This window comes from Eleginops maclovinus, chromosome 15, assembly GCF_036324505.1.
Source record: "Eleginops maclovinus isolate JMC-PN-2008 ecotype Puerto Natales chromosome 15, JC_Emac_rtc_rv5, whole genome shotgun sequence".
Lineage (NCBI taxonomy): Eukaryota > Metazoa > Chordata > Actinopteri > Perciformes > Eleginopidae > Eleginops > Eleginops maclovinus.
The window spans coordinates 8,556,119-8,583,221 of record NC_086363.1 but is presented as its reverse complement, the minus strand read 5'-3'; the positions used below and the strand labels follow the sequence as shown (position 1 = coordinate 8,583,221).

General features: G+C 40.7%; 1 protein-coding gene across 1 annotated transcript in view; it reads right to left on the bottom strand.

The window, feature by feature from the left end:
• Nucleotides 1-10,345: 10,345 nt before the first annotated feature.
• Nucleotides 10,346-27,103, bottom strand: part of adgb (androglobin) — a 36,988-nt gene continuing 20,230 nt past the window's right edge. Inside the window, exons 19-35 of the mRNA XM_063901754.1 lie at nucleotides 26,289-26,403; nucleotides 25,645-25,812; nucleotides 25,000-25,138; nucleotides 24,657-24,791; nucleotides 22,757-22,850; nucleotides 21,853-21,984; nucleotides 21,460-21,613; nucleotides 20,933-21,120; nucleotides 20,538-20,704; nucleotides 19,761-19,849; nucleotides 18,326-18,437; nucleotides 16,029-16,186; nucleotides 14,666-14,821; nucleotides 14,419-14,509; nucleotides 14,201-14,303; nucleotides 11,042-11,225; nucleotides 10,346-10,876 (exon numbers count right to left, since the gene is read on the bottom strand). Of these exons, the coding sequence (XP_063757824.1) occupies nucleotides 10,694-10,876; nucleotides 11,042-11,225; nucleotides 14,201-14,303; nucleotides 14,419-14,509; nucleotides 14,666-14,821; nucleotides 16,029-16,186; nucleotides 18,326-18,437; nucleotides 19,761-19,849; nucleotides 20,538-20,704; nucleotides 20,933-21,120; nucleotides 21,460-21,613; nucleotides 21,853-21,984; nucleotides 22,757-22,850; nucleotides 24,657-24,791; nucleotides 25,000-25,138; nucleotides 25,645-25,812; nucleotides 26,289-26,403 (2,368 nt within the window). The 3' untranslated portion in view covers nucleotides 10,346-10,693. The remainder of the gene's footprint in view (nucleotides 10,877-11,041; nucleotides 11,226-14,200; nucleotides 14,304-14,418; nucleotides 14,510-14,665; nucleotides 14,822-16,028; nucleotides 16,187-18,325; nucleotides 18,438-19,760; nucleotides 19,850-20,537; nucleotides 20,705-20,932; nucleotides 21,121-21,459; nucleotides 21,614-21,852; nucleotides 21,985-22,756; nucleotides 22,851-24,656; nucleotides 24,792-24,999; nucleotides 25,139-25,644; nucleotides 25,813-26,288; nucleotides 26,404-27,103) is intronic.

Sequence of the window (27,103 nt, the reverse complement as noted above, 5' to 3'; positions counted from 1 at the left end):
AGCCAAGGCGGAAACGCAGCGCAGCGGTGGTGTTGGTGCTGCTGCTGACGCTCTTGCGCATGTCTGACAGAGCACAAGCTTCAACACAAATCCCGCCACCTTGCCAGCCCCCTCCCTCTCTCTCTCTCCTCCTTTCATCTGCGCCCAGCGACAACGCCCCCTCCCTCCTTCCCTCCCTCCCTACCTCCCCTCTCTCTCGCACGCACACTATAGTAGGCTTTGCTCCACTGCACCTGGTGATGTTGGGATGCTGCGGCGTTGTGAGTGTCTGTGGAGACAGACGAGCAGACAGACGGGTGCTTAGTCCCATTCTTTCCACTACACGGTCACCCTCTCCAGTCTGCCTCTGTTTATGTGTTTGCGTGGAAGGTTCGACATATTAAAAGGCCATCCCAAACCATAGTGAACATGGAAGTGGGTAATAAAACCTTGTTGTGCCATACTGGGTTTTTGGAGAAGCATGCATAATTGTGCTGCATTTCCATTCACTCGATGTGTCATGCTGGGTTCAGGAAGAAATCCAAGAAAATTTGATGCGATAAAAAAAAAGGGGGAATATAAGCTCCATGTTGTCCCTGAATTGATTTTATATTTGACTTGAACTTTACATCTGTAAAAAAACAAAAACGTATGATGTACTGTAGGCCGTGTATAGCACTCTGAGCTGGGTTTATTGTTTAGGGACGTATAAGCCGGGAAACAGTGCATAAAACAAGCCAACAGCTGAGCAAGCAATGCATCTATCAGTATCCATGGTAATGGCTGCTTCTTTCCAGTCATAAGGAGTCCCACAGCTTACCTGTTATTTATGCCCTTCCTCTTAATATGGAGAAGCACCCTCTGCAGCTGCAAGTGTGACTTCATGTGGGAGAAACACTTCATAGTGAAGAGCTACTGAGGCAGGATTGATTTGGGAAAAGCCTCCCATGTTCCGCCTGACAGGACCAGAACACATCATACAGTATATCCAAGGAAAAAAACAATAATATTTTGTATCAAAACCCTGCTTGGGGACCACTTACATTTTGTCCAACATGATTTAAAACAGGGGGTTCTGGTCAACAGTAATTGACTTGGTTTGCCATTTTAACAGGCTGTAAGAGTGGGTACAGGAAGATACATTTATACTGTAAGCCCCATATAGACCTCTGCCCATGTGAAAGTATACTTCTTTCATTTGTCCGTTTTTAGACACGCCAAGCTAATTCTGATTCTGGGATATACATTCTTTAATCTCAAACGTTTAAATCAAAACAGAATAAAATAAGGAGTAATCTATCCTGCAGATGTGCTGAGTCATGTCTCTTGTCTCTAAAAGGACTTTTATATTACTTGGCAATAAATGGATATTTAGAAAAATGGCATGGTGGTGCAGTTCAAGGGCACTGTTGTCTCACAGTAAAAAGGCCCTGGGTACAAAAATGAGTTGAATGTTGCAAACTTCTAACAGTCCTTATATACCTGTATTGGTTGATCCTGTGGGCTCCATTTCCTCCCACAATTCAAATGATATGCTGACTTGCTGACACTGAATTGCCACATGGTGTCATTGGCAGTCATTGTTTTTCTGTCAAGCACTGGCACTTTGTCAAAGGTTCACATAGCCTCTTGCTTAGCTGAGCTCCAGACCACCTCAATTTGACAAAGCATAGTCAGGTGGACGTCTGAGAATTATACATCTCTCTTTACTATGTTTACAGTATGGCATTAATTCATACACACTACTAACATTTCAGTACTACCTGTCTTACTGCGGACCCTTACATTTATTTTTACCCGGCCAGCCACAGCACTGAACTCAGTTCATAAGTTCACATTTAGGCCCCCGAAGGGCAAAACAATCCTAAGTGAGCTTATGTGAATAGATTTCAGAACCTCAGGGCAGCGGTGTATGTTGTTAAGGTCACAGATGAAAGTACCAATCTTGACAAGCTCAGCTGAGGCCGCTCACGCTTGAGTGGCACTGACGTTGCCACCTGTTTGGGCTGTTTGCTAACATGCTCGTCTTCGACAGGTTGCTGCTGGCAGAAGGGGAAGGGGTGCAGCGGCGGAAGTAATGGCTGTGTTTGCTCCCTCGCTAACAACACCTGATGCCAACCCCGTCCCAAACCTGGAGAAAGTCCAAAAAAGGGCATTTCCATGTCCAACATGTATGTGCAATTTGTAATAATCAAAGCTGATTACTCAAGCCTGCTCATGGGGTTCCACATAAGCAGTCCTTTGTTGACACGCAGCTGATGTTACCTGCATCAAGAAAATGAACATGCTATTGAATAAATGGACACAAAAAGATATGAAGAGGACCAGGGAGCATATTATTAATTCAGTAATCGTGCCATGGATGCTTAAGAACAATTGTTGCAATTCTGATTTGCATAATGAACTGAAATTGACGCACCTTTCAACCCCAACTGATATTGCCTGATTCAGAATACATTACGCAGGCAAACAAAGAGGTTCTTATTAGTCAATCCTTGCATGTGTGTGAGTGAGTGATGTTGGATGGGAGGGCTTTCGGCGACTCTGACATCAGTGATTTAATTTAGCACCATTGTGTTGTGGCGAGGCCATTCATCCTGCTGCATTGTGTGTATGTGTGTGTGTTGTATTTTGACTGCTGTGTTTGTGCTCTTTGATAAGGCTTTCCACTGAGGCAGCCCTGTTTTAGTGTTTTTTGGTAAATAGCCAAAGTGTAAAGAGAATATACGACAGACAGAAAAGCAAGAGGGGGATGGTTAGGCAGAGGTGCAAATCTCACTTAAAGTCATGATGTGGTTATATTTGTTTCCTTGACCAATTTTTGGTCATACGGTATGATGAGATTGAAAGTGTAAGCAACAGAAGCTCAACAATGTAAATATCCTATGATTAAAATCGATTTCAATACATTTCTATTAAGTTATTCTCAAACAAACAGAGGAAAAAGAAGAGGCAAAATTTACACGAGAACCCCATCAAAAATGGCTGTTTGGTGAAATACTGCAATTTCCCGACACATTCAAAGAGTAGTAAAAGACTAGGTTGTTTTTGTCCAAATTAAGTCAAGTAAAACTATATTCTACAAGATTAAAAACCTTGTTCCTAATAACTGTAAGTAGATCTATTACAACACTGTGCCCCTGCAGCCCATCCATTACCTGTGTTTTATTATTCAACACAAGAACCCTGGGAAATATGTACATTGAACCCATTGAGAAAGTCTATTAGCTGTCATGCATGTGAGCAGAGCACTAATCTAGTACTAATCCCAGTCAGAGGTGAGGCTGTATGCGCCAGCAGTGTCTACAACCAACTATGACTGTATCAAGCAGCTGCTGCATAAGCATTATACACACTGGCTTTGCTCAAATGAGTATGTACATATCAGCATTGGCAAAAGCCTCTAAAATGCAGTTAATCAGTTAGGATAAAACCAAATACACTGTATCCATACACAGACTTAATTTAAGTAAGTTAGAATGATATTTTATAATTTGTCGTCTTTGTGTTAAAGACACAAAGTGTATTATTGGTAAGAACATTGGAGAGTAGTGAAAACGCCTTCCTACCCATGCACATTTGCATACATTACACAGATGTTTGCATATCGAAAGTGATTATGCATCTACGTTCTTCATAAACATACATGCATCTCATTACTCTGATTTTACAGAATAGGATTGTATGTTCATTGATTATGTAAGAATGTAGTAGAATTGCATAATATTCCCATTTGAGTCTTTACTGATTTTATTCAACTGTTTTAAAATGACTAAACAAGACTACACAAAATGAAAGTGGTTTGTTAATGCTCACAACAATTCACATGTATGCAACAAACAGACACAGTATTCCCCTCTTGGGGATTTTGGCCACTTAAAATCTTACAGATGACCTAACAGGGATAGACCTTGTCGCACTCTCACACTCTCACACACAGCCTCTCACAGCGCCACACTGTGCCGCCCCAGAGCTCAGCATCACAGTAAGCCCTGTGTGACCCTACAGCAGCAAGTATCTGTGCTGTCTGAAGTAAGTAAGGAAAAAAAGGAGGACACACGCGACAAAGGCGGGTCGCAGAGAGTCAGGGAGTCTGCCTGTCATGCAGAAGGACTGGAGGGACAAGGACCTTCCGCCCTCACTGACAGCTGCAGTTAATCAAGCGAATCATAGCACACCTGAGTTTAAAGCGCATGGCCCTGCAGCTCCCTGCAGCATCCAACCACTGTGTCCTCATACAGCAAGTTTACGCAGTATAGCACTAGCTAACAAGTGAGAGGACATACAGTTCTGTATCATCACACATAACTCACGCACACTTGTGCTTGGGGCTTGTGATTAAAAGAAACATGCAGAAGATGCTCACGCAAGATGTTTGTCACAAGAATTCACACACTCAACCAAAACAGAGGGATGATAGAGGAATCACACAAAGCTTACAAAATGTGCATGATACGAGCACATACAGACATTAACACACACGTCCCAGAGGGACTGCAAGTTAATGAGTCAATGCCCTTGAGGAACTTGATTGTCTCTGCCTGGTTAAATAGCAGGATGTTTTCAATGTCAAACAATCCCTCTGCAAACACACATGTAGATTTGTTGCATTTGGACGGTTAGAGAGCTTAAAAGTACATTTGTAAATGTCCTACAGCATAGCCCTCCGCTCTCCCCCTTCCCAACAGTCCTTATGGTTACAGGTGAGCTTATAAATATTGATGGGCAGATAAAAGACATGAAGAGACGTAGGGTGAAGAAATTGAAAATTACATTAAGCCTCCATCGCGACCACAGTACACCTATTCAAAAAACTGGAGTCCAATACATGCAGTGTTTATGGTTCTGGCATCCCATCTAATTTTTGACAAATGTGTGAGAGGAGAGAAGCCTACAAAGATCTGTTTTCACCATCAAAACAGTTAGGTGTTTTGTTAGATCAGGCTTTTAAAAGTCTCAAGGAAAAATGTCGCTTACAAGCCAGAAATAACTAAAATTGCATTTATTTTTTGTGAGTTTGCTCGAGGGATGGACGTGACCCAGCGTGAGCTTGTCTCTACCCGGGGCAGCACAGCTGGTATCAATTCTAATAATCAACCAAAGCGATAAGCATCTCCACACACACACACACACACACACACACACACACACACACACACACACACACACACACACACACACACACACACACACACACACACACACACACACACAGACACACACACACACACACACACACACACACACACACACACACACACACACAGGAGCAGATGGATGCCACTATCAAGGAAAAGGCAATGCCAATGTCACCATAGCAATGACACAGGACCTCTGGGAGGACAGATTCTTAGAAAGAAGTATAACACGAACACCAAAATTAAGTTTACTTAAACCAGTCATCCGGAAATTGAAGAGTGAGACATGGAGGGTAATACCATTGTGTGTTCAATGTCACTGATTTAACTGTTCAAGTCCACTACTACCCAGTCGTCTGAAGAAGCAGAGGGGAAATCCAATACAGTCAATGCAAGGATACCTTTATTTTACTGGTATAAAGGGAACAGGGAAGTGTGTGTGCGAGTTTGAGAAAGAGAGTAGATTGCGGTCCTGTTATCTAAGATAGCAATAATCAATTGCGAGCACAGGACGGGTTATCGATGACTCCCTTGCACAGCCACCCCCTGTTGGTTTAAGCTCTAATCAATTCACACTTTTTCAAATCAGCACTTCATCATGACCACCTCACCAACCCCTTTCTGTCTACTCAGCAGAGGTAAATGTCTGTCAGGTAAGAATTATTACCTGAAAGGAAACTGAAGCCGTACACAATGGTTCACAGAAATTAGCACTGAAAAGTGGATTCTGAGGATAGTTAAAGGATATTCCTTCCAACACTACAGCTGTGCAATGTTGAGCCGTCTTACTGCTGACTCCTCCTGTTCTAAGTCGAACAATTATCCCCTGTGATTGGCAGGGGCTATTGCACAATCCAATAAAGTGGGATGAAACTTAGACTCCGGTTTTATTGGCAACCTGACACCTCCCAGCTCTGCTGTGTAAACCGAGTCTGCACTGCTGAATTAATGCAATCATCTCCAACACGAGCCAATTAGGTTACGATTCAAGCAGTCGCTGTGATGCTATTTAAGGAAATTGTGTGTATCCTCCCATCTATCTATTACCCTTGATCCCTGTATCGCTTTGAAGTGGTGACATCAAATGATGCATGATTGGTGCTGTGCTAAACAATAGTGTTCCTCATATACAGGTACAATCAAACACAGAACCGCACCTGGGGCGGTCTAAATCACCATTCAAAGATCTTTTGAAATAAACACTTTGGAAAGGCTGTGGCAAAACAGGACGTTACATGAGCTCCATCCTGACAGCCACGACGGCTTTTCTATAATACCTATGGACATATGCAACTTCCAAACACACAGCGGCCACCAAAAGCAGTTCCCCGATATCAGTAGTTGTTAGTGTAACTGTCAGGGGATGAAATTGGGATTTAAATACCCCAGAAGCTCGGATGGAAAAACAAGTTTTGACTAGTATGTATTCACACACACATGTAGAAATGTGCCCACACAGCAAACACAATCTCATGATCCCTTCACTGTAAAAGTTGTGTAGTGATGTGCTGAGCTGTCAACCCAGGCCCCTGCTTTGAATCGCAAAGCAGCCTATTTCTGCTGTCACTGTCAAATCTTTAAGTGTACATAGAGCTGGACCAAAGACTTTTATCTAGACATGGGATTCAGCCTCAGCCCTGCTTAAATATTGATTGGGTTTGACCTTCAAATAGGCATAGGCTTATCTTTACACAGTATTAACTGGTAATCCAGGGAGGATCTTGTAGACGTTGATAAGTGAAAACCATAGGGAAATGAAGTAGATACAATTAGAAGCCTATCTGTATAAGTTACAATAGTACGTTCTTACACAGGACATCCCAAGCTATAGGTCTCTTATTGCCTAAATCTGATGACAGGTACTGTTTTTCTATGGTGATGATGACCTTGTGTTCAGTGATTTATTCGCTCTGCACCTTTAAAACTGAGGTGTTGCAGTTTTTTTTTGTGAAGTTCTCCAGACTCATTATTTGATTTTCACATCACCCCCGGTGTCTGCAGAGTTGCCGTGTTGGCTGAAGAGAGAGGTGGTGTTCTGGAGGCTGGGCCAAAAAAAAAAAAGAGTAAAGAGCGAGTGTAGCCAGAGCAAGGTGAGGCAGGGGAGCAAATTAGTTAGGTTACAGCAACCAGGTCAGCATTTCTGTGTCTGCAAGTCTGGGGTTCCGTGTGCATTAGAAGTGTAGGATTACTGCAGTACAGGCTGGACGTCAATCTGTGAGCCCTCACCTTTTCCCCTTCAATGCTAGACTTGGCGTTTGCTCCATTGTCTGAGCTACTGAAGCACAGGCTTTTTTCTCTCAAAGTCTTTCTCTCCAGTCTTTTATCAGCATAGCAGGTACTGAGGAGGGACCTCTAAAGACAGTCCCAGAGGGAGAGAGAAAAGGCAATGTGACAATGCTGCAGCATGTTAAGCCAATAAGCCAAAGGACCCTGTATCAACCCCGTGCCAGCTGGGAGTGCATGTTTATGTCTGGGTGTGTCTATGTGTGTATTATTGATGTGTGAGGAATGCATGAGGCTGTGCAAGGCAAGGTGAAGAAAAGGTGAACGAAAAAGCAAAAAGAGCTCACTGAGAATAAGGCTCTTGAAGAGTTGAAGGGCGCTGCATATTCTTTGCAGACATTACAGATTTACACATTGACTTTTCCATGGAAGAAAATCACTGCGTATTGCATAATGCAGAAATAGTTCTACATTTTGAGAAATGTGCGTACTTGCTAAAAGAATTAGATCAGGGGATCAATACCACTCTCATATCAGTATGAACAGCCAGAACGTGATTAGCTTAGCTTAGCGTAAGACAGGAGCAGTGGGAGGATACTAGCCAGGCTCACTTACACATATTATTTGTACCTGCACACTAAAATGATGATTTAAAATGTCAAGTTGTGGGTTGAAGCAGGATTGACCTGCTCTAACTATTTCCATGGCCAGGCCAGTGAACTCTTGGAGTCTGTGTAACTGTCTTGATGATAAGCTAAGCTAACAGGCTCCTGGCGCTAACTAATCTATTGCATTGAAGAAGTTCAGGCTTAATTGTCTGGCGGTAAACAACTTACTGATAACGTACAGGTAATTTAAAGTAGTCCTGAGATGTTATGAAGTTGTTGACATCTGTGACCTGACAATGAACTACATGCTCAAAGTTCAATGAAAAAGATAATTGCATACAAAGATGTTACCATAGAGACAGAGGGAAACCGTTAATACGCAGTCAGTTCCTGCAAGTTGAAATGCCCTTTTTGTCATTCACAAAAGTAACAGCTAAGAAATTGATTAAGGCGTTCTTGAATTATTACCTCACTAAATGGAAAGTAAATTAAAGAGCCACCACAGTCTCCACATCGCCCGGGAAATGTGTATCTACTTTCACTTAATTTCATCATCCCTCAGTGTGGGTCCATTTAAGGATCAAATGTTTTCTTATTACTTGAGGGAAGTCAAATGCACACACAATCACACACACACGCATGCAGGCTGATTGTCCCCTTGTTTTCAAGGTTACACTAGTTCCTCGTTACTCACAACACATTTGCATCAAACTACCAGCCAACAGCTGCCAATTAACATACAGCCTCTCCGTTAATACACACATGTCAGTGCCAATTACAGTGTAGGGTGATCTCTCTCTCTCTCTGTGTAATGGTGCAACACATATAAACCCAAACACTATGCCTCATGCACAGAGGAGGGCGGGTTTAGGGGTAAGGAAAACAGCAACTAACAGATGTTTTCGATGGGGAGGAATAAACTGGGCGACAGAGTGCAGAGTCAAGAGGGAAGGTTTTCTGGATTAGCTCTGTCATGCAGGTACAAGTGTATAAAATAGGGATCTGCTGAATGATGCCTTACAATGACAATGTGTATTCCACACATCTAGCATGAGCAGGAGCAATACAGACATTGTGTTGTGTACAGACATAAGTGTATTTGCAGGTATTCCTACAAATAATCGACTGTAATTCTTTCCTCGTGTGTAACGCATCTTGTTATAAGTCCAAATAGGATGTAGTTCATCAAGTTGTATATTCATAATTTAAGTTCAATAGCAAAGCAAGGGGGAATCATTTTCTACAAACAAGAAATGTAATTAACAAATTGTCAGCAGTATGATACACAAGTTTTATAACAGGAGTGGATTACTGCAGGATGACTTTGCACATGCACACACATACAAGCAGGCACAACTAATACCTCTCACCCCTTTATCTTGTGCACACACACACACACACAGACACACACACTATAACACACGAACAAACCGCAGTATAATAATTTCCTTCATGCAGCAGCACACAATTGAACTATTCATTATTGTCAAGCATGAAAACAGCATAGTGCAGTAATGAAAATCTATTAATGTCGACAGCCACTAGATGGCCCCCTCTTCCCTTTCATTTCCAATTTAACATCCCATTCCTCAGCTAGTCAGCTGACTCTGTAGGATGGAGACTAACTAGATGCTTTTTCCAATAGTAAGCTACAATAAAGGGCACTTACTTTACTATATGACACTCAATCGACAAGTTATGCCGTTCAGAAGACTCTCCATCGGAAATATAGAAGAAGAAGAAGAAGAAGAAGAAGAAGAAGAAGACATACTTTTATTAATCCCTTACAGGGAAATTGCTTTCTCTACTCTGTTGTGTTGACACACATTAAACGCACAGAGGATATACATGCACAAACACAGAGGACATACATGCACACACAACCACATGCAGAGGAGAGGTGGCAGAGCAGAGAGGCAGCCAGGTACCCGGCGCCAAGGGAGCAGATAGAGGTAAGGTGCCTTGCTCAAGGGCACCTTGGCAGTGGCCTAGGAGGAGAACTGACACCTCTCCAGCTACCAGCTCACTCCATATTTTTTTTGGTCCGATCGGGACGTGAACCCGAATCACTTCAACCTTGGGGATTATGGAAATAGATGCTCACCTTCCTATGTTGCATTTTCCATATAAAACACTTTGCCTTGGAATGGACTCTTGTGGGCTTCTATCGGCGGGAACATATCAATTAACCAATCAATCAGTACCACTCAGCTAGCAGGAGGTTTGCTGTATCCATCATGTCTCAACTCATATGATCAATACAGCGACCTTCAAGAAAACAAAAGATTTGCGGAATACAATCAGGCACACCGGGCAGCGAAAAGTCAAAGCAGCATTGCAAGTGAGAGAGCTTGACATTCTACACAGTGCAATAAAAAAAAAATGCAGACAGTCAAACGACTTCTTTTTCTTTATTTAAAGCGTATCGTATTGCTCAAATAAAATGAACAATTACTACAAAAATCCCTTTTGTAGGTGAACAGTGTTATTACAATTCTAAATGAAAGATCAAACGTGTAGAATAACAATATTTCATAGTGTCATACAGAATACATTCTCTTAGAGTTCTTAGTGTCATATTTTAAAAGACTCTAAAGGCATAAGCCCTGAATCAGGTGCTCAAACAATCTTTGAGTTAGCTCTTATATCATCAGTTGCAGGCTACGATGTTGTGGTTAAATGAAGAATCTTCAGTATTGTTGAGAAGTGTCTGTTGAAGGGAACTGAGAGGGATGCCAATGACCATCATTTCTTTTTGCCAGCACTCTTGGCACGTTTGTTGGGCTGCTGGGTGGCAGCAGAGGTGGGGGTTGTTTTTTCTAAAGCTGCCTGCTGGGCCTCCTCCAGAGCTTCTTGTTCCTTTTTAATGTTTGCCATCTGACGGTTACTTAATGCCTCACAAGCATTGAGGAATATCATACGGTGCTGCTGCAAGAGCGGTAAAGAGACAGATGTTACAGAATGATGTGAGGGAGAGGAAGCTGATTACATATCTACCTCACTCTCTCTTACTTTGATATTCACAAATGATGATTTTTACTGTCTGCACCCTCACTCTTAGACATCACACAGTGCCCCACTGTCTTCACTGACCTTCATGTTCTCATATATCTCCGGGTGGTGTGTCCTCAGAAACTTTCGGTTGCGCTGTTGCTGTTTCTGGTGCTCCAGCACATTGTCTCGGACCAACCGGTAAGTCTGGATCTTTTCTAAGCGCTCCCTCTGCTGGATCTCCTCCATTTGGGAGTCCATCAGAGCAGGAAAATCCTTTTGGCGTCTAAAGAACGTACACAAGCACTTGATACAATTTCTATATGTACACACTATTCCGTATTATATCACCAGAATGTAAATAAGTGATGTTTTCTTTTTTCTTTGTGAGTGCTTAAGGATTTCTCTGAGAAATATAGTGTTGGTAAGATATGTTCTACTGTGTGTTTTAAGGAATAGATAATAAACACATATCACCAGCTCAATCTATACCAAACGTGGTAACACTTGACAATAAGGTGCTATAATTAACATTAATTAATGCATTAATGAGCCCTGACACACAGCTAATTACCAGGTCACTGAATAATAATTTCAAATTGTGTAAATGTCAACTATTCAACTGTGGTATTCCTGTATACATTATGTAATTGTTTCTCAGGATATTAAAAAAAGGTAATACAGTTAAAAGCATAACTAACAGTTAATAAATAAGATAATAAGCATTTAGTTACTTTAAAAATGTCATGTTAACATTTATCAAGGTTTTACATGCCATTTAAGATCTATCCAGTATTTCCAAATGATGGATGAAGATGTTGATTGTCAAGTATGTAATGAAGGTTGCAGCTAAGTCCTTTCATGAGGAAACTGCAGAGAAGAAACACTCCATGGTCCATGTAGAGTTAAGTTCCTTATCTTAATGTAGATGTTCCTCTACCCTTTCTATAGCTATCTAAAAACAACTACGTATTTCCGTCTGATAAAGTTCTTTAATTTGATCAGTAGAGGGCGCACCATACTGCTCTAGTCTAGAGGACAAGTTATTCCATTATTTTTTGGTAGTTTGACATTAGTCATATTAAGCCTATCTATGAATGAGGGACTGCTCCACATGGCTCTTATAATGATCTCCCATAATTTGGAATTAATTATGTTGATAACAGATGATGGTCATGACGAAGTGATCTACAGTTAAAAATGTTTACAATTTCATAGAGCATTAATGTCACTTCAGAGATACAGGTGTTCAACTTTACAATAAGAATATCTACATTACATTACAAGCAAATCTCTACCTGAATACTATGGAGTGTGTCTGCAGATCTCGACCATTGTATTTGAGTACTTTCTCATAAACACACACACATGAATTTGTGTGTGCGGAAAGAGGACAGATATACATGAAATGAGTGAAGCAGTCAACATGTGATTGAGTCATCTGAGGCACACGCACAGAGGGATGTTTCAAATAAAAAGTGCTAAATATGGATGTCTATTTCCTATAGGATGACCTTAATGAAGAGGGGAGGCCAGTGGGGGTGATGATGGAGTTCATTTAATTTAATGAACATTGCCTGGTTCAACCTCTTTCATGGACTGTCTTAAAATGGCATGCATATGTGTGTGTGTGTGTGTGTGTATATGTGTGTGTGTGTGTGTGTGTGTGTGTGTGTGTGTGTGTGTGTGTGTGTGTGTGTGTGTGTGTGTGTGTGTGCATGAGGGGGAATCTAAAATGTGCCATGTTCTACACCTTTGTGTGAAAGAGGTGTAATGCAGACTAATCAGACTCCCCTAATAGACTACTCCTCTGGATCCCTCTCTCAGATTGCAGGCCACACTGTCAGCAGCCGTTAACAGCTGGACACAGAAACACACGTGCAGGCACACACATGCACACCCACAGCAGGAGAGGGTGGACAGGTGATGAGCGAGGGGCACATCTCATTGGAGCAAGGAGCTCATTGGGGTCCTGAAATAGCTATCTAATTAACAGACCCAAATATCATCTCATTTATCATGGAGCGGGACAGACAGAGGGAGGCAATGGAGGGAGGAGAGGAGAAGTGGTGTGAGGGAGAGCAACAGGAGACAGAGGGGAATCATGGAGGGAGAGTCTTCCCTTCAGAATACTGACAAAAGTCAAGGGTTGACATTTCACCCATAGATAACAGGAAACTCACAGTAGATGCTTAAGGAACTGTAATGATTTAAGACTTTCTCAATAATTCCATTGCCATTGTTGAGTGCTACTACTTTACTTTAAAAATTATGCTGAAATGAAAGGTTTAATTGACTAATTATGGAGCTGGTGTCCTGCATCTTAAAATGATGTGGATTAACTAGACCTTGATGCAGGTGGATCAAAGAAGGAAAGAAAGTAAAGAAAAACTCCTAAGCATCAAAGCAACATGCTGTTCACTTCATTTCTGCAGTTATAAATAGGATGTGTTTACCATTCTTCCATTCAGCAATCAGGTAAAGAAACAATTATATTCCTTGAGAACTCATTTACAGTATATTCAATTAAGAAATGCAGTTGTTTTGTTTAAAATAGGGGGATTTCAAAGATCTATCCTTAATATCTATAAATGACACAGTATAGATCACCGTCATCTAGAGTCTAAACATTGCCCTTTCAGGCCAGACAGAGCCCACAGTCTTATAACCCTGACATTCACTGCACCAATAGGAGCAAAGGTCATAAACACAGGAAATCACTAGCAATGTCCTGCAGACGCTGAATGACCAAACTGGTAAGGATGCTGAAGCTTGTATTTCCACCAACATATCAACATGCAGACTGAAAACACACAGATATACACACGCCCCTGCCCTCGCCCCCTCCTCCAACGAGGCCTTGTAGATAACTCAGGCCTACAGACTAGAAAAGCACAGTAAACAACATGAGGCAACTGGAGTGCAAACAAAATAAATAGCCTTTTGGAATTATGCAATGAGATGATGAGGCTGTCTTAGCTGTTTATGTCTTATTATCCATTGTTGATCTCTTTGCACATATAAATGTGTCTGTTTGTACAGGCTGAATTACAGAGGTGTCCAAACAGGCCACCGTGATAATTCTGCAGTGTATAGTTATGTGGCTATTCAACTGTGTTTACACAATATCAGATCTACAATCTGCTCTAATCAGCATTCTATCTTTTATACTTATGCTGTTGGACAATAATAATGATAATAATGATAATAATAATTTTCCAAACAAATGGAAAATATTGAGTGTGTGGGGGGAGGGTGTACCTGATGAAAGGAGTGTAGTCCGTGGAAGGACAGGAGCATGAGGCATTGGTTAGCTTCTTATTGGATGGATTGAGAGAGATGGCAGGACCAGATCTGGAAGCAGCTGTTAAAAGAAACGTGAATTGGAAAATGTCTCATCAGAACCTACTGTATATGACAGGAAGTGGAAACAAAGTGCCTGAATATATAAATAAGTATGTGTGTACAGAGTATGGTACCTGGCTCTCTGTTTTCTGTGTCATCTGTAGAAGTCTCATCACCTGCTTGATGTTGGAGTTGGTTACAAAACTTGAGACGAGACTGTAATGCCTAAAGGAAGCAAAACGTTCAATCTGTAGTTGTAGTACTATTATAATATTTTACACCATTGTCTTAATCATACCTTCAGCAGATGAGTTTGGAACCCAAATATTGGAATACATTTAACTGATGAGTAACTACATTGAATCACAACTGCTTGGTTACCTTGGCACAGCGGCCTGCTTCAGCCATCTCCCAGGCATTTTTAGTGGCTTTGATCCAGTCCTGCCTCTCTGTGTCCTTGGTCACCTTGATGCTCTCCGTTTGGCCCTTATCACTGACCACACGCAGAGTCCAGTTGGCCTTAGTCAAGTCAAGGCTCTGCACAAATATGTACACAAACGGACAAAAGCATAACACACACGCTCCAGCACAAAAACATCCTAGCTGAAGGTCACCGTCACGCGGAACATTATTAGCATGTCTCTTTCAATAAGCCACTCAGTCTGGTACACAGACGGCGACCATTTCCCTCCCCTGTTCAGCTGTTTTGTCTTCATTGTTAATAATAGATCAATTTCAGTTCATTTATGCAGGGATCATTTTGTCCTCTACCTCCACCAATGTTGTGCTCCCGATGCCAAGAATATATTCACAATGGAGATGTATCTATCATTATTCTAAAGATGTCGTTAGGGTTTGAAAATGTAGTGCAGAAGAGAATAAAAGGCACTTGTTATGCAGCTCAGACATTTTTCAAGCAGCTGTGTTTCTGACTCCTCATCAAAGACAATTCTACTGATTACACACCACGAGATTGTATTATGTGATAAGCATCTCCTGTTCAGACACGCAGGTCATTCTAGCAGCTGTGGGATTGGATGATGCCGGCTCCTATTTTTTAGCATGTCGTGGTTGGTGGACACGAAAATATACTGAGCAGGATAGTTGAACACATTTTCAAAAAAGAGATGTCAGGAGTGAGTTCAACAACAATCTCATTATGTGTGGATGATTTGAAGAGGAGTGAAGTGTGTACTCAACAGAAGTGCCTCTCCTCTTAAAAGGTTAGCGTTACTAGTTTTGCTTATTCTGACCAAGTTTTACACGTCTCTGCGGTTTGTCTAAACAAAGGATACTGTGGAACATACACTCTGGAAAAAAAATTGCAAGGATAAAAAATGCATTGCAGGGCCTTCAGTTTGAGGGCATAATATGTACTCTATTTGACTTGGCAAGAACTTTGGTGAATTAATGGTTTTCATAGATAGTCTTGTAAAACAAATTTCACTTGCAATCCAATATTTAATCCAATAAAAGCTAATGAACAAATTGGAAATGCAATTTGGCAGATATGAGGAAAAGCTTTTCAGACTTCCCCTTAGCTAAAGAGTCATTTAAAGGATTATGCTCCATCAACTCACATTTACATAATCATATTTATATACTCTATATATTATTTGTTATATATTTGTTCATATGGAAGAAAATGGAAGCAACTAAAAACATACAGATTAACCATAATAAAATAATGTGCATTTTGCTGTTGAAGGTGTTTGTTGCTTTGTGTGCTGTGGTGAAGTATTACCGTTTGTTGTCTGGAGAAAGATTTAGAGCTGGTCACTGGCTTCCCCTTCTCCTTGTCACCTTTTCCTTTGCGCTGGGCTTTGGGTGTGTCAGATTGTTGTACATGGGGTTGCGGTGTGTCGGTGGTGGATGATCTGTTCAGGTCCTCAGGCTGGCATTCTACATTAAACAGAGATTAGGTAAATTCACTTCACCTAAAGAGTGTATACTCAAGTGATCTATACTGGCAACATGATGTTTATAAGTTGATGATGTCAATGCATTATGGTTGAATAAAGACATATTCTACATTTAAAAGGGATTTGAAACAGTTACATTTTCCCTTGTTTAATATTCTGAAACAAGCATACAAGCATACAGTACAGTGTATAGGGGAGTACCCTCATGCAATTCATTTGTGCAGAATTAACATTTTTGTGCTAACCTTTTGACAGGTTTATACCATCTGATTATAGTAGGAACGGCTGAAACACATATTAATGTAGATTCTTCTTCACACTGAACCTTAGCTATGTACATAAAGCTCATCTGAAGTGGGAGTGAGCAAAAACAGCATGTGTTGTGTGGCCTCATGTGTGCTAGATGGCACTGTTGCACTTTAAAGCTAAAGTGAAACAATCCCCAGTTTAGATGAGGCATTAACTATGAGCCTCACTGAAATAGAGAGGCGTAATCATCCATCATTTAGCTGACACCCTGCCATTCTGCCTCAACCGCTTTGGTGTAAGCTTTTGAGTTACTCTACTAGAGTCATATAGAAATGGAATGTTCAGATTGGATCTTGATTCCAGTCTGTGTTGTAATTTTAGGCTCACACCTTTATTGAAAACTGATTTACTGCTGGCTTGAATTCAGCAGTGTACAATAATATTTCAAAAAATAAATCACCGTTGTTTAGACACAGGAAGACGTGTTCAGGATCAAATAAAATGTCAATGAGGTTGACAAGGGACTGAAGACGACTGCCACAGCTGCACATACAGCTACCACTGCCGGCTCTAACAGTATACTAGGGTATGAAGCAGAGATGGAGTTAGAAGTAAATGTGCATACATTAAACATGCGCAGTACCGTATTTTGACTGCAGCTTGTTAAACAGCTTGTTAAAGCGGTTTCAAAGCTTGGCGTGGCATGTAGTGCGTGTGTATCCATGTAGCATGTAGGGGAGCATGATCAAGGGCACAGCCTCACCACTGAGACAGAGTTAAACTGGGTGAAATTAATTCACTTTCCTGCTGAGATATTTCCCAGGGCACCAGGGGGCAAGAGCCAACTTCATTTGACTTCCCATTGACCCACTTCCAAAAGCTTATTGGAAAACCACAGGAGGTTTGTGTGGACATTGGAATACACGTACACACGGACCAACCCATGCAAGCGTTGGGGGAAAAAACCCTAACATGCGCTCACATATCTATGAACAGAAAACACATGTAAATAAATAAATGGAACACACGGAATATCCCAGCAACAAATCATTACTGTTCATCTCGCACATGACCATTACTGTAATGAGAATCTAAACAGAGGTTTGTCTTCTTCTGTATTCCAAATACTTCTGATATCTGGCTTATTAATTTAGGAATGCCTCCCACACACATGAGCATGTACACACATGCATGCATAAGCACAGACACACACTATCCTCAGATTTCCTGCCATGCAAACCGAATGGGTAAATACAGGATCTATTGCAGAAGTGACGGAGAGAAGAGAATGATTATTTAAAGATAGCATGCTGGCCTTTCTTTTCAGGCAATCATGCAAATTGCATCCATGCCGCGCCACCGTCACATCAACATCCACCCGTGTCGCAATTAATTCATCCCCTCAGAATTTTTAGGAAGCATCTGCAAATCTCAAAGCCCTGATTTTGTCAATCGATCTACTTTGTGCTGCATGATTAAAGGCAGAGACGCAGAGTTGGTGGCAAAGAACAGGATTATTCCCTCAACTAACAAGCAGTGGGCAACAGAACTCTCACTCTGTGATCTGCGCAAGCAGCAGTATTCATTTGGCTTTCATTAGGCCTGTGATTAACAGGCCCCTGGCTAGCAGAAGCCAAGAACAAACAGCGTCTGCTTTGGCCCCTGACACTGCCTAATGAGTATCTACCACATTTCACACAACACAAAATAAGCTGTGTAAAAACAAACATGAAGACCTTGTTAGAAAATTCATTCAGAACCCAGGGCACAAATCCTGAAAAATGTCTGTTCTGTTTAAAATCCATTTATTTTCCTTGGGCGTCTCAGTGTAAGTGTTTGATGTTGGATGGTAATTGTCTTAAGTGTCTACCTCTCATTTCATTCTTCTCCAAGTCTCTCTGTTTATGGATAAAAGCCAGCTGAGATTCATCCAAATCCCAGCTATTCTGAAGCACCTCTGCCTGCACCACATACTTATGACCCTGTGAAATACATAAAAGCAAATCAATACACAACCCCCACCTCACAGATTAGACCCAGCATTACAAAAAGAATCATAGACAGCATACCACATCATAAACACACAGCCAAAATAAGACGGAAGCCATTCTGTTTTTTGTGAACATACATTTGTAACCTGCTGATGATTAATAGATGCAGAGATCATAGGGAACTACACATTTTACAACTAGCACGTGCATTATATTGTCTGATGTCATAGTTGAATTGAGCCTAATAAATATAATTTGCGTGAAAAGAGAAACCAAATTTGCAGTGTGTTTATCGTTGTAGCACCTTTTAATATTTCTTAAATGAAGCCACAGCACTTTTTCTTTTCCCATCATGCTGATTTGAATAAAAAAACAATAACACTACGAGAGCCTTTATCTTTAATTTACCTTTACTGAGCATCAACATGTCTGGTGTGAATTCCTGCGGTGCTTTAATCACCGACCCTTTGCGCTAAGTCTCAATCAATGGTCTTAGTTCTGATCAATAGCTGTTGATTATGGTCTGCTGCTGATCTAATCTATGGGATCTGCCATGATCCGTCTCATTACTATTGATGTCACTTCACTGTTGGGTTAATTCCAAAGCGCTTTATAAATGACAAGTAATCTACATTGATGGAGCTTTTTATTATATAGTATTTGTAATCTGCAGGATGTGAAAAAACTAAATTCCTAATAGGTTTATTGCAAATAGAAAACACTTTGGTTTTTAAATGTCTGAAAATGGACTGTGCTTATTTATGAGGGTAAACGGAAGTAATATTAAAATGATTAATTATCCTCCAGATTTTCTGCTGATATAAGTGACTACATCAAAACAAATAAACCTCAGTTAATGTTTATGGACCTTATGTGTGTTTTTCTGCGAGTGCCTGATGGTACACACATAAAGTACTCACACTATACTTCGGCAATCACCAATCTAGGACAACAGGTCTGTAGATAGAGGGTCTTCAGACAGTCGACTGACTCATAAATCATGTGTAAATCACTGCTCACTGACAAGCACTGATAAGACAGACAACAAAACCACCCCTCCAGTTTCTGTAGCTCTCCTCATGCAAATTTTTGACTGTGTAAAAATGAGTGTGGGTGTGATTAAGTTCATGTGTGTGCATGCTTGCAAGTAAGGCGTTATGTGTATTTGGCAGTGAAAAATTGATATCAACACAGGCAGCAAGTAAGTGGGTGCGAAAGACAGAGAGGGAAAGTGAGATGCAAGCTAGTGTGCAAGTGAGATTAGTAAAGTGTTTGAGCAACAGCAGATACCACGCAGGCAGTTGTCAGTGATACCATAGTCTCTGTGGGAGGCTGGTGCTGGTCAGACAAGGAGTCTGAATTCCCAGCTGTTTTGTCCTCCTCATCTCTTTGTTCGAGGCTGTCTGTAACAGAAAGAGAGATATTAAACTAAGCCCATATCTGAGAGAAAACTTTTGTAATGATGGTAGCGTCAAATGAAAAGTAAACTAAAGAGTTTGAGAGAGTTTTGTAAAGGTCTTGTGTCTAGTGCCTCTACTGTCAACCTGTGCATCGGGCTAGCATAGAAAATGGCCAGTTCAATATGACTTTAAAGGGTCAGTTTATCAAAAGTACTTTCTCTCGGTTGTATTTACCAATGTTTTCCTCCAACCCAATACAACAGGATTTTTTTAAATGGTGAAATAACAACTTTTAAAGATTTCAACAGAGCGTCTGGTAGCCGAGTGATACGACACCAATGATAGCCTCAAGGCCTGTGGTTTGATTCTGAACAGAGACCTTTGTTGGATGTCATACTCTCTCTGTGTTTGAGATGGGTTAAGTACTGTAGATCCAGAGGACACAACTCTGCATAACGAAACCGATTTTGTGTCTTAAAAAGTCACGTAGAAAAACTGAACTAAAGCACATGTTGAAGAGTTAATTTGATATATTTTCCCTTGAAATATACCACTTTTATAACTGTTGTTATCCAGCACCTGATATAAACATAGGAAACTACGGTATAGGTAACTCTGTTATATTCAAATAGGGCATCTACTGCCAGGATCCAGAATAATTGTATGTATTACTTTAATTAATAAACCTTACCTTTGTTAGCAAGGAAGCAGAACACTGGGATTACCACATGACCCTTCCCGTAGTTGCTAGCTACCTCCTTCTCCTGGTCCAGGATGGACAGACGGATCAAAACATCTGGCTTGGAAGTCTGAAACTGAACAGTTCCTAAGACCTCTGTTGTCACCTCCACAAAGTAACTGTGAAAAAGTTTCAAATGATTGGAGTTACAATCATTCCGTTATAACCCATTGTGTTTAATATTTATGATTCATGTGTTGTAGTGTAAGTGAGAATCAGTAATAGCTATGGGACAGCATGTGTTTTCTTGATCCATTTAGGAAAAAAATGATTTCAATTTACAAGATTAAATATATAATTCCTATTATAAATATGAGAATTAAATATATAGCTTTTAATTCTCTTACCGACATATGAGGTTCTTCTCAAAGGGAATGTAATAATCCCTGACTTCCTTCACCGAGAACGTGTTGAGTGGATTCTGACGAGACAGTTTTGGCAGGAGTTCCCTTGAGCCAATCAAGCGTATCCTCCACTTTGCACCAACAGGGGGGCATTCAGGCATGAAAGCCTCTGCTACAAAGGTATAACCAAGCTGCAAGGGATTTACAGAGACTAAATCATTTGTTTTTTCAGGTGTGTGTGTGTGTTGGACAGATGTAAAAAGAGAAAAAGCACAACTGGTTTACTGTTTTCTCTTTAAGGCTGTGTTTCACATCTTAAAAAAGTAGAAAGCTTTGCCAACATTATTTCACTAAACAGACACACATGGTGGCAAAACAGTCAGAAATGTTGACCCCAGTAAGGCAGGAAGCATTACTAAAGTCAACCAATATATCTTGGTAAGAGGAAAACTGGGAAGATATGCAAATATTCCACAGACAGGAAAAAATATAGAACATTTGAAGTGCAAGTATGTATAGCATCCACAGACCTTGTTGGGTTGATAGACATGTTCTGCTACACTGCTGAAGAGCGTGTCCAGCTCTTCTCCTGTGTCATTATTTATGATGTGCAGCAGACAGTTAGGGATTGGGGAGTAGATCTTTGGTACTAGCAGCATCTTTTTAGAAACCAGGAACACCTCTCTGCAGAAACAACAAGATATAAGGTGTAATCAATTATCTATTTCTATCGTTTTTGTTGACATTCTAAAATGTAATGTTATAGAAATATCTACATTTCCCCAAATGAATTGTTCGTTCTGGAATAAAACCGGAGTTTATTGCGTAAAGGCAACAGATTGGCAATGTTGAAAAGGGGATGCATTTCAAGTTTGGTCACCGTATGTCACTGACAAGCCTAACAAGTTACAATGTTCCCTAACCTAAAGACCAGGACCCAGGAATTGTCTGTTTCTTGGAGAGGGACAGAGTAATCAGCGAAGGAGACTCCGGTCCATTCATCCTGCTGACAGGGGTAGAGCTCTGCTTTACTCTCAGAGCGATCAATGATATACCTGTGCAGAAAACACAGAAGGGAGGAGAACATTCACTACATTTATTTTGGAGGATATCAACATTTTAAATGTTAAAATAAAACAAATAATCTTTAGTGAAAACACTTTGGGAATGTTTGTTTGGAGATAATATTCACACAAACCTTTTGGAATAAACATACCTCTATTGTAGCTGATTATGAGTGGAATCCAGGTAAAAAAATACATTGAAGTAAATGCACTTCACGTCTCAGCGTGAACTTTGACTGAAGTGGATGTCAGTTAAAAAAAACACATGCTCAAAGGAAGACTACCAACCCCCACTCCGCCCTTCCCACATGCACACACAAACACACACACGCTGACCAAGCTTTTCGATGCTCTTGCACACACATACTTCCCCAGGCAGCGGGTCATTCGGCAGACGCTGCTAGCCGATTGGAACGAGGAGAGGATAAACAGCAGATGGTACCACTGGGAAAAGATGGAACACAATGTGGAAAATGCTCCCTGCCTGGCCGCCACAGGCCGCCACAACCAGGAGAGGGAGCAGATTCTGGGCATGCGGTGCAACAGGGGGGCTAAAGGCATGCCATACAACGTAGACAGCATTGGCACAGGACTGCAGTAGGAACGCTTGAAATCTCTCAAATAATGAGATGTGTGTGAATGAATACCTGCTAGGCTAATAGGGATGACGTCTTTGTATTTGAGTATGCAATTCATACATTGTGTGCACATTATATATTGTCATTCAGAGTCATTGTGTTTACGCATATTATCCTTTATTTACCGTAGCAAGAGGGCAGCATGCTTTTCTGCATCTGATTCAACCTTCGGCCACATGTCCGAAAGGATCTTAGATGCACTGAGGTTCTCCTTCCTGCCTGAATCACATCAACACACACATACACAACACATTACAAACAGTCGTAAGACAATCCATGTTGTTGTCACACACATGAAAAAAAAGAATGTAGCTGACCTAGTTCAGGGTATGAATCAGAAATTTCAAAATTGCATTCTTGTCTCATTCAGTAAGAGGTGATAGGAGGACATTATTCACACCTTGACATTAACTGTCACACTCATCTCAGCCGATAGTTACCCACCCTGATAGAAGAGAACATTAGATAAAAGATGCAGCACCGTGTTCATGAAGATGTGTGTGTCAGTAAGTGTTTGTCTCTGCATATACTAAGTAAAAGAAACACTCTGAAGAGACAGCTGCATGACACAAGTTAGGTGTCCTCACATCCTCCCTTCACCCCCTCCCTCCAGATCAGCTCTTGCTTTTCAAATGCCCACTTTTCCAAATTGATACAGCCATTATAGCAGGCTATTGAGAGATGAAGACCTCCTATCATCTTTAGAATCACAGACAGGAAGACAGACGGAGATAAAATTATGCAGCAGGAAAGAGTTGAAGGAGAACAGTTGAAAAGAGCAGAGAGGAAAGAGAAAAAGAGTGGGAAATACAAACATATGTGGTACAAATGTGCTGCAAAATAAAAAAAATAAAAAGGCACATTTGAAGCTAGACAGGCATTGTATTTCAAATATGATTGGTGTTTTGACATTACTGAAAGTGCCACTCTGAAAGCTGCACTTTGTCAAGTAAATGAATGCAATGTGTGTTTATCTTTGTGTGATCATGCCTATGCTACATAACCACCACAATTCTTTTTACATTACTGGCAGATGGATTCAATAATGATGTGGATTTTTGTTTTTGTTTTCTATGATCGAAGCAAATGTTCAAGCCATTAAAGAAATAGACAAATTACATTGAGGCAAATGATCAGCCCTGTTTTATGCAAATACTGCATACATGAGGCTGTGTATATTCCCATGTCTGCGAGTTATTCAGAGCGTGACAGTGTGAAGTGTTGCATCTGGAGAAGACACAGCTAGCTTCAGGTCTTGGTAATAGCTACAGAATGTCGCAATGAAAAGCTGCAAACAGTAGTGCACCATCACAGTGAGATAATTACCCCTGAATTGTAGAGACAATTAGATATTACAAATAATGAATTGGAAGTAGGTAAGAAAATGAAAATAGGCTGCAAAATACAAAAGAGCTTAATTTGCAGTGAAACAGTATAACAACTTTATTCCAAGCAACATTATTGAACATGTTTATTGATCAAAAGCTGCTCAGTTCTGTCTCTTATTAAAATGTGCATTCTTCCCTACAAGCTGTCCAGTCTTTCCAAGTCTTCACTTCCCCATCTTTCATTTGCTGTCACTATTGAGAGGTATGGCTATTGATGCAGGAATGTTGTGTGTTTATGCATGTGCACATTTCCGAGATATGTGTGTATTTCCCCTCTGTGGCTACCCCTCATCTGTCAGGGTGTATTAGTAAGATTGGTAGTCTCATCAATACATATTTGTGCCTCGGCTCGGAGACTCAAAGCAAGCCACTGGACTAAATCAAACAGTGAATGATGTGTGTTTTTAGATGTAAATAATAATCGACAAAGGAAACATGTATTCTGTCTTTTCATTTATTTTCCCCTCTTTTGGTCCCTTTAGCTGTCGCATATGCTGTAGACGTGTATGCTTTTCAAACATAGAGTGTTCAATATTTGGTGAGTATTTTGGACTTCTGTATGACTTAAAGATGTTTTTTAAAGCTGACCATGATACTTGAATTACTACATTCTCTATGGGTGCATGAGAGTGTTCACCTGGTTTTGAGGCGTTTATTATTTCTCGCACCAAATGTCCTTTAAACCCAGCCTGAAGAATTGTGACTGCCTTCACCTCCCTGTCTGTTGGCTCCCTGTCTCCCCAGCTTCCTGGAGGCTTTGATTCTGCTTCCGCTTAAAGGAGTAACAGCAGAACATTGCAAATTAATATTGAAAACTGAAAGATGAGAATAGTTGAATACGTCAAATTAAGGGAATATTGTAATAACCATAGTAATTATATCTAATTACATTTACTTAAATCATTGTAATGTAGTTTTAAGTATTTACTTACAAACTTATGCAGATGTTCAATATACAGACACAAACAAATGGCTCTTACATGTATCAGAGGGCTCTTTGGGGTCCATGGTCAAAAGTGAAGGGTCAGCTGTGAGAGCACATAGAGCAAAGCGCTCTTTGGATGTCAGCTTCCTGCCCAGAGCCTCACACAGCATGTTGTACACTGCAAAGTTAAACACCTACACACACAGTTAGAGTGCAGGAGGGTGTTATCAATTGTGTCTGCATGTGAGCGTTGAGTGTGTGAAGATGCTTATTTTCCGGGTGCTCAGATTTTTTAATTACATCCTCAGGAGTAGTTGGCTGAACAAGGTAATATTTATTTATGAACCTTCTAGACAAGACCCCATGTTGCTCAAGTAGGTGGGTGGTTAGTCTGCACATAATTCCACGTTTCCAATAGCAATATAGGCTAGTGTGTATACTGTATCTGTCTTTTACCTGCAATCAAAACCTACAGATATTGATAAGTATGAACTTTCGAGCTTGAAAAACTCAGTTTTACAGTTTTAGTATTAGCTTAGCACATTGTTAGCTTCTGACCAGAACTGACTATTGTTAAATGGCCATTTCAGTCTTTAAACTGTAATATATGTTCCATTACCAAGCTAAACCGTGTTAAGCAGGGTGAGTTATCCACTAAATTTACACAGAATCCGTGTACAATCATAGGTAAACAAGCTACCTTTTGATGTTGCCCTTTCCCCAGGCTGGTGTGGATGTTTTGCGGGCAGTGAGTCTCTTCCAGGATTCTTCTGGCTGTTGGCTGATCCTGCTCATCGCTAAAGGAAGACACCACTCTGGACAGGGCCTTTAAGATGGACGACGCCTGCTCTATGAAACGAGCACTTTCCTGTTTATCAGGGAAACACATACATAAAAGTTTTAAAAAGGATTATTATTTTTGAGAGGATTGTGCAGCCTTGGCAGAGGTATTAATGCGCCAAGTGCTTTATAGTTCATTTGTTGAGCACACTGTATTTCTCAGTCACAACGTCCCCCTGAGCTTTTAGTGAGTGAGGAAATTACTTTGGGGTTGAGAAGGAAATTAAAGAAATATGCATATCATCCCTCATGTTAAGGTGTAACTATCTTGTGGCATGATTTGATGTTTAAAGAGATCCACTTCTTGATTTGTCTGTTTATGAGGAGTATAAATTTCACGTAGCTGTTAAAATGCATCCACAGATATAGAAAATAAATGTAAATGAACATTCCTTATTCAGAAAACATTCAGTAACATTTCCTTTCAAATCCTTTTATGATTTGATCCCTTTTGGAGTTTTGAAAGTCATCTGATTGTCAACTGATAACTAAAGCCCTCGTTACCTTGGTGAGGTATGACATGATGGTTTCTTCATCCCCAAAGATGAAAGGTGTCTTGCTGTACAGGTGAACGTGGTAGCCCAGTGCTGCTTTGGTCTGGAAGGACAACACATGGCGACTGTAAGGGAAAGAAAGCAAACTTAGTATTTTCAAAACAACAACATATATCCTGGTGTACTGCACACTACAAACTCTTTAACAGCGGGGAAAAAATCTGTTTCACCAGTGACCCTTGAAAGAGAGGGAAAGTCTTGTCATGAAGCCTTTTTCACTGGACGAATATTTTGCTACAAGGTCAATGAAAGAGTGATGTTACCTTCTTAGATCATTTCACAATGACTGATCTAATAAATAATCTCCAAACCACTCAGATTTGTCTCGCACCCCCCCTGCAATTCCTGGTTGGGCTCTTGCTAATTATTCTCAATTACTAAGTACAGAAATGTCAAAAATATTAGGCTACTAAAATTAGGAAACCATTAGTAATCAGCACATATAGAAACCCTCGGCCAACTTCCCAGTGACTTATCAGTTTTTGGTAATGTAACTGCACTATCATGGACAAAATGTGTGAAATAACACTGAATAAAATCCCTTCCTTGACTTAAAAGTAGAATTATGTTAGTTCAAGTAATACTGAATGGGTCAAACGGTCGGAAGTGCAGTAGCCTAATGTCCTGTGTGCAAATGCCAAGTTGAGTTCACAGGGCCTTGTCAGCCATGAGAGAGTGGAACCTTACTTCCATGGCCCCATTAGCTTTACATAATTCAGCCATCACATCCTAACTAAATGGATGAGCACTGAGGCAGACCTGGGC